Here is a 9434-nt window from a genome sequence, read left to right on the forward strand (position 1 = left end):
TCTGAATCCTAACAGCACCTTTGAGGCAGGAAGAAATTTGTTTCTCCTGATAATGGAGCAATAAATTCTCTTTCTCTGAAAGATTGAGGTATCCTGTGGCTGCTATCTCAAGTCCTTTCTTTAGAAAAGTATCCTACACAGCATCATTTCTATTTTAACATTTTGTTATAACCTAAAACTCTATTTACCACACTACTTAAGAGAATGAACACAGCATCACTTTCTAACCCAACCCATCTAACATCCATCTGAATATCTGCGAAAAACCAATCATTAAACACACGCATTTTTCCCACTGCAGGAAACGGCTACGTCAGTGCCAGGGCCTCTCCGGGGCTCCTGCCCGTGTCCAACGGCAGCAGCCTGGGCAAGATCATCCCGGCCAAGTCCCCTCCACCACCGGGGGCGCACGGAGCTCAGCTGGCCCCCAACAGCCGCAAGCCCGACCTGCGAGTCATCACCTCGCAGGGCAGCAAGGGGCTGATGCACCACCTGGTGAGTGCCACCGTGCCACTGCTGGGGCTGCCATGGGGTGCCAAGGGGTGCCAGAGGGGTAATTTGGGGCTGTAGTGGTAATTTGGGAGCTGGATGGGGCCGTGCTGGAGGGGAGATGTGAGGGGGAAGGATGGGGTTCGTGCCTGCAGCATCCTGGAGCGGGCAGCACTGTGAGCTGGGTGTGCCCCGTGGATGGTGCAAACCCTCTCCCCAGTGCCATTTTCACCAGTTTGTGCTCCATGGATGGTACAAACACTCTCCCAGGCACCATCTGACCTGTGTGTGCCCCATGAATGGTACAAACCCTCTCCCAGGCACCATTCTCAGCAGTTTGTGCCCCATGGATGGTACAAAGCCTCTCCCAGGCACCATCTGACCTGTGTGTGCCCCGTGGATGCTGCAAACCCTCTCCCAATCACCACCCTGACTCAAGTGTGCCCCATGAATGGTACAAACCCTCTCTCAGTCACCATCTGACCTGTGTGTGCCCCATGGCTGGCACAAACCCTCTCCCAAGCACCATTTTGAGCTGTTTGTGCCCCATGGCTGGCACAAACCCTCTCCCAGGCACCACCCTGACCCATGTGTGCCCCATGGCTGGTACAAACCCTCTCCCAAACACCATTTTGAGGTGTTTGTACCCCATGAATGGCACAAACCCTCTCTCAAACACCACCCTGACCTGTTTGTGCCCCATGGCTGGCACAAACCCTCTCCCAGGCACCACCCTGACCCATGTGTGCCCCATGAATGGTACAAACCCTCTCCCAAACACCACCCTCACCCATGTGTGCCCCATGAATGGCACAAACCCTCTCCCAAACACCATTTTGAGCTGTTTGTGCCCCATAAATGGCACAAACCCTCTCCCAGTCACCACCCTGACCCATGTGTGCCCCATGGCTGGCACAAACCCTCTCCCAATCACCACCATGACCCGTGTGTGCCCCATGGCTGGCACAAACCCTCTCCCAATCACCACCCTGACCCATGTGTGCCCCATGGCTGACACAAACCCTCTCCCAATCACCACCCTGACCCATGTGTGCCCCATGGCTGGTACAAACCCTCTCCCAAACACCGTTTTGAGGTGTTTGTACCCCATGAATGGCACAAACCCTCTCTCAAACACCACCCTGACCCTGTTTGTGCCCCATGGCTGGTACAAACCCTCTCCCAAGCACCACCCTGACCCATGTGTGCCCCATGAATGGCACAAACCCTCTCCCAATCACCACCCTGACCCGTGTGTGTGCCCCATGGCTGGTACAAACCCTCTCCCAAACACCATTTTGAGCTGTTTGTGCCCCATGGCTGGCACAAACCCTCTCCCAATCACCACCCTGACCCATGTGTGCCCCATGGCTGGCACAAACCCTCTCCCCAGCACCACCCTGACCTGTGTGTGCCCCGTGGAGGTGAGGGTGAGGTGCCAGTGGGCAGGGTGCTGCTGGGGGGGGCTGTGTGAGTTAACAGTGCTCTCGGTTCTCTCCCTGTTCTCCCCTGCACAGACCGAGGACCACCTGGCTCTGGTGAGTTCCCCTCTGGGTGTGCATGGTGTGGTGACCCATGGGCTGTTTGTCCCCTCAGTCCTGTCCTGGCCTGGCATGGGGCACACAGAGGGGTGGGCACTGGCTCTCTGTGGTGGGAATGTGGGCACCAGCTTGGATCCAGTCCTGCTGCAGAAAATAAATCCAGAGAAAAACAGCTCTTAGGAAAACCCAGTTCCCTGTGGGAAAGGAGCTGGCAGGAGCTGCAAAGGGCCTGTTTCTCCACCAAGGCCAAAATTGCTGTGTTGGTCCCCCTGGGGAGGTCAGCCAGGGTCCCTGTGGGGACTGTGGAGCTGAGCTGGGCACTGCCACTGCCCTGGACCTGCCCATGGGGCTTGGCTGGAGCCACCACAGCTCCAGCACAGGGAGACCTGGCCCATGGCCAGCACATGAGAGACAGGGAGTAAATCAGGCTCTTCCCATATTAAAGATTTTATTTAAAGCCTGTGTAAATCCACTGGCTGCTTTGTGCACTCCCTAAACCTCCCTTGTGCACGGGGCAGTTTTCTGTGTTATTTTTATGTTTTTTTTTTTTTTTCCCTCTCCCTGGCAGCAAAGTGAATGCCACCTTGTTTGTGGCAAGGATTCACTCTGCTCTGTTGCTATTCTGGTGCAGGGCAGATGGGAGACAGGGTCAGCCCAGCAAGGGAAGGGCAGGAGCTGCTGCAGGATGCAGATCCCACAGCCAGGGAAAAGCTCTCCAAAAACACAGGAGAAAGCCAATCCCTCTGGCAGCCTGCACTGAGACACTCCTGGCCAGGGCAAGGGTGGGCCAGGCATGACAGACACAAATTCTGCTGCTCTTTGTCTCCCCAAACCCTTCTTGCTTAGTGGCCCCCTTCCAGCATCTCTGTGCCTCAGTTTCCCCATGTGTGGAGGGGGAGCAGTCACTCTGCCCTCCCCATCTGCTCCTTCCTGATCCCTGTGCCCATTCCCTGGCTGCACACTGCAGCAGCATTGGTGCAAATCCACTGGGGTGGCATTTGCAGTTTTAATTGTTGGGCTGAATTCACCTGGTGGCTTTTGGCCTGAAGTGAAAAACGTCCTCACCTTGTGAGGGTGTTCACAGGGGTCTGAGGATGAGGGAGGAGATGAGGATCTGAGTCCATGTTTCAGAAGGCTTGATTTATTATTTTATGATAGTTATTATATTTAAACTATACTAAAAGAATAGAAGAAAGGATTTCATCAGAAGGCTGGCTAAGAATAGAAAAAGAAGGAATGATAACAAAGGCTTGTGGCTCTGATAGAGTCTGAGCCAGCTGGGCTGTGATTGGCCATTAATTAGAAACAACCACATGAGCCCAATCCCAGATGCACCTGTTGCATTCCACAGCAGCAGATAATCAATGTTTGCATTTTGTTCCTGAGGCCTCTCAGCTTCTCAGGAGGAAAATTCCCAAGGAAAGGATTTTCCATAAAAGATGCCTGCGACACTCGCCCCAGCCAAGGTGGCAGCAGTCAGGTGGATGCCAGTGAGGGTGGTGAAATGTGGCCAGGCTGGCACAGGCACCTTGGCACTGCTGCATCAGGAAGGGAACTGCAGGGTGTGTGCCCCACAGATCCCCCCTGCTCCTCCAGCTTCTCCCCAGCTTTGCTCCCTCCACGCTGCTCAGCCCACACACAGCAGATCCTCTCTGCAAGTGGCAGCTCCCACCTCATCCCAGGCAGCTGTGAGATGAGTCAGGATCCCTCCAGTGCATCCCCAGTGCCCACAGCCCCAGCCCTGCCACCCTCAGTGCTGCTCCTGCAGCTCTGAGCCTGCTCTCCTCCCTGCCAGGCTTCAGAGAGGTGTCCCCCCATTGCTGTCCACACTCCCACCACTGCAGGGCCAGCAGGGTCCATGCCCTGGCAGCATGCTGCATGGTTGGCACCACCTGGGAGTGTTGTCTGTGGGCACGGTGTGAGTGGCACGGTGTGGGGGGCAGCTTGCACAGCTCCTCCCTGCATGGATTGTGCTGAAAATCGGGCGTTGTGACAATGACAACGGCGCCCACACTCACCTCGGGGCGCCAGGGGGGTTCCTGGGGCTGGCACAGCTTGCCCTGCTGCTGTCCCTGTGCCACACTCACCCCTGTGCCCTGCCAGGGAAGGCACAGGGCCCTGCAGAGAGGGGCACCAGGGATATGGGGGCACCAGGGATATGGGGGCACCAGGGATATGGGGCTGTGGGGGCACAAGGGATGGGGCTGTGGGCCCTGCACAAGGGATGTGGGGCTGTGGGGGCACAAGGGATGGGGCTGTGGGGGCACAAGGGATGTGGGGCTGTGGGCCCTGCACAAGGGATGGGGCTGTGGGCCCTGCACAAGGGATATGGGGCTGTAGAGAGGGGCAGAATGGGGCTGTGGGGGCACAAGGGATGGGACTGTGGGCCCTGCAGAGAGGGGCAGAATGGGACTGTGGGCCCTGCAGAGAGGGGCACAAGGGATATGGGGCTATGGGGGCACAAGGGATGGGGCTGCAGAGAGGGGCACAAGGGATGTGGGGCTGCAGAGAGGGGCAGAATGGGGCTGTGGGCCCTGCAGAGAGGAGCACAAGGGATATGGGGCTGTGGGGGCACAAGGGATGGGGTTGTGGGGGCACAAGGGATGGGGTTGTGGGCCCTGCAGAAGGGATGGGGCTGTGGGCCCTGCAGAGAGGGGCACAAGGGATATGGGGCTGTGGGCCCTGCACAAGGGATGGGGCTGCAGAGAGGGGCACAAGAGATGGGGCTGCAGAGAGGGGCAGAATGGGGCTGTGGGGGCACAAGGGATGGGGCACAAGGGATATGGGGCTGCAGAGAGGGGCAGAATGGGGCTGTGGGCCCTGCAGAAAGGGGCAGAATGGGGCTGTGGGCCTTGCAGAGAAGGGCACAAGGGATGGGGCTGTGGGGGCTGCAGAGAGGGGCAGAAGGGATGGGGCTGTGGGCCCTGCAGAGAGGGGCAGAATGGGGCTGTGGGCCTTGCAGAGAAGGGCACAAGGGATGGGGCTGTGGGCCCTGCAGAGAGGGGCACAAGGGATATGGGGCTGCAGAGAGGGGCAGAATGGGGCTGTGGGCCCTGCAGAAGGGATGGGGCTGTGGGCCCTGCAGAAGGGATGGGGCTGTGGGCCCTGCATCCCCCTGGTCTCTCATGCAGGCAGGACAGGGACAGGGCTGTGCCTTTGTAAAGATCTTTTGTGCCACGTCCTTAACCCACAGCACGGCCAGGGCTGGCTGCCAGCAGGATGTGTGCCAGGAAAACCTTCTCCTGCAGCCCCCCACAGCTTTAGCAGTCAGAGCCCTGCTAATCTCCTTGCCCAGGCCACAGGGGGCACCCGGGGCTGGGCACTGTGTGGGTGCAAGGGGAGCAAATCCTGCACAGGCAGGTGCTCTCAGCCCCTGCAGGTGGCCAGGGCAGGGTGCCAGCCTCCAGCCCTGTGCCAGGAGGGTCTCCCTGGCCATGGGGGAGCACTGCAGAGTGTGTGCCCAGCCTGGGGAGCCCTGAGCTGCACAGTTGCACCCTCGTGCCAGGCGTGGTTCAAGCTGGGCACTGCCCCAGTCTTCACAGGGTGACGTGTGCTGGGTGCTTGGGATTAGAGTCAAGCCTCTTGAGTCTGATTTAAATCAGATCAGCAGAGACAGCCCAGATTATCTGCCTTGTAAACAGGGCTGAATCTGACCTGTGGGTCTGCCCACATAACTGCCTGGAAAACCAAAGGGGGGAGCTTGGGGTGCTCTGGTCCAAGGGCAGAATTTTTCCATGGTGGACCTGCTAATACCTGAGTCACCAAAACCTTGTGAGGGCACTGAGCCAGCAGGTTGCTGAGCACTGGACTTGGAATTTAGGGATTCCAGAGTCCCTTTAAAATCCTGAGGCCAGTGCTTGGTGTCCTCAGCTTCCCTTGAGGCAGGGGTTTGTCCCTGGCCACCAGAGCTGCAGGGAGATGTCAGCTCTGCGCTGGTTTTGGTTTGCTTTGATGCCTTTGTCACTCCTTGGGAGCTCAGCAAGGCTGACTCTGGAAAGCAGTGAGGAATTGTCTGAGGCCTCCTGGTGGTTTCCCCCTCCATGCACTCAGGGGCATGGCTGGTGCTGCTGGGTGAAGGAAGGGGACTCAAGGCCGTGACCTGCAGATGAGTGGCAGTGCCTGGTGTGGTTTGTACTTTGCTTTTTTGCAGTGTGGGATGGCCAGAGGATCAACCCTGCCTGTCCCACGGTCTCCATGCTCAGTCCCAGTGCATGCCCAGGGGGTCTGGGGGGGGCCACAACCTCTGAAAATGACCCAATCCAACCATCTGGGCTTTAACTCCCTCCCTGTTTGCTCCCACAGCAGAACACACAGCGCTTGGGTGTCTCTCAAGCAACTCACTCTCTGACCACACCAGTCGTGTCCGTGGCCACTCCGAGTCTGCTGACACAGGGGCTGCCCTTCTCAGCCATGCCCACAGCCTACAACACAGGTAAGACATGGGCAGGACAGAGATCTGAGCAGGTGAGACATGAGCAGGACAGAGATCTGAGCAGGTGAGACATGGGCAGGACAGAGATCTGAGCAGGTGAGACATGGACAGGACAGAGATCTGAGACATGGGCAGGGTAGAGCTGTGACACAGGTGAGACATGGGCAGGACAGAGATCTGAGACATGGGCAGGGTAGAGCTGTGACACAGGTGAGACATGGGCAGGACAGAGATCTGAGCAGGTGGGATATGGGCAGGACAGAGATCTGAGCAGGTGGGATATGGGCAGGACAGAGATCTGAGCAGGTGAGACATGGCCAGGGCAGAGCTCTGAGCAGGTAAGACATGGGCAGGACAGAGCTGTGACACAGGTGAGACATGGGCAGGACAGAGATCTGAGCAGGTGAGACATGGCCAGGACAGAGATCTGAGCAGGTGAGACATGGGCAGGACAGAGATCTGAGCAGGTGGGACATGGGCAGGACAGAGATCTGAGCAGGTGAGACATGGCCAGGGCAGAGCTCTGAGCAGGTGAGACATGGGCAGGACAGAGATCTGACACAGGTGAGACATGGCCAGGACAGAAATCTAAAGCAGGACATGGCCAGGGCAGAGATCTGAGGTGTCTCAGTTAGCTCTGACACAGACAGGACCTGGCCAGGACAGAGCTCTGGCACAGACAGGACCTGACCAGAGCAGAGCTTTAAGCAGACAGGACCTGGCCAGGACAGAGCTTTAAGCAGACAGGACCTGGCCAGAGTAGAGCTCTCAGGTGTCTCAGCTCTGACACAGACAGGACCTGGCCAAGGCAGAGCTTTAAGCAGACAGGACCTGGCCAGAGCAGAGCTTTAAGCAGACAGGACCTGGCCAGGGCAGAGCTCTCAGGTGTCTCAGTTAGCTCTGACACAGACAGGACCTGGCCAGGGCAGAGCTTTAAGCAGACAGGACCTGGCCAGAGTAGAGCTCTCAGGTGTCTCAGCCCCAGAGGGAAATGTGCTGCTGCAGGTGTGCCTGGGGCTCCCTGAGCAGCTGCAGTGATGCTCCTGGCACTCTCCACCGCAGCACATTGAGCGCAAGGGTTCCACAGGACTAAAAGCAAGGGAAATTCATTGTGTCAGTGGTGAGAGCTCATTGTCATAGCCAGAAGGGCTGTGAGGGCTGATGCAGCCCATTGCACTGTGCAAGTGGGTGCTAATTACAGCTACACCCATCCCCGGGCTCTCAGAGCTCTGGGGATGTTGTAATAATGACAACAAATCCCTCAGAAAGTTTGGGAGGAATGCAACCCAACCTGCTCCCAGCCACAGCTGATTCGGGTGCTGGGTTGAAACCAGCCCCGGGCGACAGTGACAGTGCACTTGCCCAAACACAAGAATTGCTCATCTCTCACCTGTCAGACCTCCAGCAAGGCTTTGAGGGCTTGCTGGCTGCCTGTGTAACTTGTTCTGAGGAAAAGTTTGCAACAAATGTACAAAAGCTGCTTGTCTGGAAGAAGGCAGAAGTGGCAGTTGGATACTCCCTGTCCTAATGAGTAGGTGCAGTCCCAGAGATGCTGGCTGTGCGTGATGGGGCTGCTCTCCTGCGTGACCATGTGGTTCACCAGCCAGCCAGAGTCCCCAAAATAGGTTTTAATTGAGCCCTGTGCACTGCTCAGAGCAGAGGAGCCTGAATTTCAGCTCTCTGTAGTTATTTTTTCTCTCAGCTGACCGTGGGCAGAGCTGTGTTCCTGCCCAGGTGCTGTGCAGGCACCACTGGAGGGTGCAAACTCTGAACCTGGCAGTGCTGCCAGAGCTGCCCTGTTAGCTGGGCAGGAATTGGCTTCATTTGTGAAGGGTCTGGAGCACAAGGAGCTGAGGGGGCTCAGCCTGGAGGAAAGGAGGTTTGGAGGGACTTTGTCACTGTCCACAACTCCCTGACAGGAGGGGACAGCCAGGACTGGGCTCTGCTCCTGGGTGACAAAGGGCAGGACAAGGAGAAATGGCCTCAGGGGGGGTTTAGGTGGGGTATTAGGGAAAAATTCTGTGTGGAAAAGGTGTTCAGGCTTTGAACAGGCTGTCTGGGGCAGTGGTGGTGTCACCATGCCTGGAGGGATTTAACAGAGGTGACTGTGGCACTTGGGGACATGGCTCAGTGGTGGCCTTGGCAGTGCTGGGGGAGCCATTGGACTCCATGGTCTGGGACAGCCTTTCCAGCCCAGATAATTCAGTGGTTCTGTGGTGCTGCAGAGGTGGTGGAGGGCTGCAGATGCCCTGAGCAAACTCCATCCTGGAGCATTGCCCAGGACTCACCTGGTAACTGGGTGGGTTCCAGGCTGGTGCAGCTGTGCTGAGCTGCCCTTTGGCCACAATTCTGTGCCCTTTCCTGTACTGGGGTGTCAACCCTGCCCCTTCCCAGCCCTGTGACCTGGGGCTGAAGCCCTGCTGGGGGCTGAGGGGCAGCCAGGAGTGTCAGGAGCTCCCAGAGCAGAGCAGGCAGTGCAGGGGGGTGTGGAGCAGGGAAGCCAGTGCCAGGATCTTGGGTGGGGTGTGCTGGGGATTTGGCAGCAGTTCAGCACCAGCACAGCCACCTCTGTGTGTGCTGCTGGGGTGGGGACAGCTGAAACCACGAGACACCCAAAATTAGAGCTAGGGAGGGGGAGGAGAGGGTGTGAGGAGGGTTTGCTGGGTGGCTGTGGCAGGCTGACACGGCTGACCAAGGCCTGACCATCTCCTCAAGGAGCAGCCCTTCCCTCCCTGGCTTTCTCCACCAGCATTCTTTGTAAAATCCCCTCTGGTTGGAGGTGCCCCACTGGGATTTTCAGTGGGGTCTGTAGGGGACAGGCATTGCCCTGCAAATGTGGGGGGGTCCTGGGGTGGGGGGTGCCCGTGGAGGGGTGGGAACAGTGTGGGGGGGGTCCTGTGGAGGGGGTGTCACGGTGACAGCTCCGTGTCCCCATGGCGGGCAGGGAGCGCCCCCTGCTGCCACCCGGGACA

The 9434-nt window shown here is 57.9% G+C and overlaps 1 protein-coding gene across 50 annotated transcripts in view; it reads left to right on the top strand.

The window, feature by feature from the left end:
* MEF2D (myocyte enhancer factor 2D) overlaps positions 1 to 9434 on the top strand; it is a 107437-nt gene that overhangs the window by 81018 nt on the left and 16985 nt on the right. For all 50 annotated transcript variants that reach the window (XM_071417050.1, XM_071417053.1, XM_071417051.1 and 47 more), the window contains exons 8-10: positions 302 to 495; positions 2007 to 2027; positions 6333 to 6462. In XM_071417050.1, the coding sequence (XP_071273151.1) occupies positions 302 to 495; positions 2007 to 2027; positions 6333 to 6462 (345 nt within the window). The remainder of the gene's footprint in view (positions 1 to 301; positions 496 to 2006; positions 2028 to 6332; positions 6463 to 9434) is intronic.

Source organism: Agelaius tricolor, unplaced genomic scaffold, assembly GCF_023055355.1.
Source record: "Agelaius tricolor isolate 1412-34295 unplaced genomic scaffold, bAgeTri1.0.p SCAF_66, whole genome shotgun sequence".
Taxonomy (NCBI): Eukaryota; Metazoa; Chordata; class Aves; order Passeriformes; family Icteridae; genus Agelaius; species Agelaius tricolor.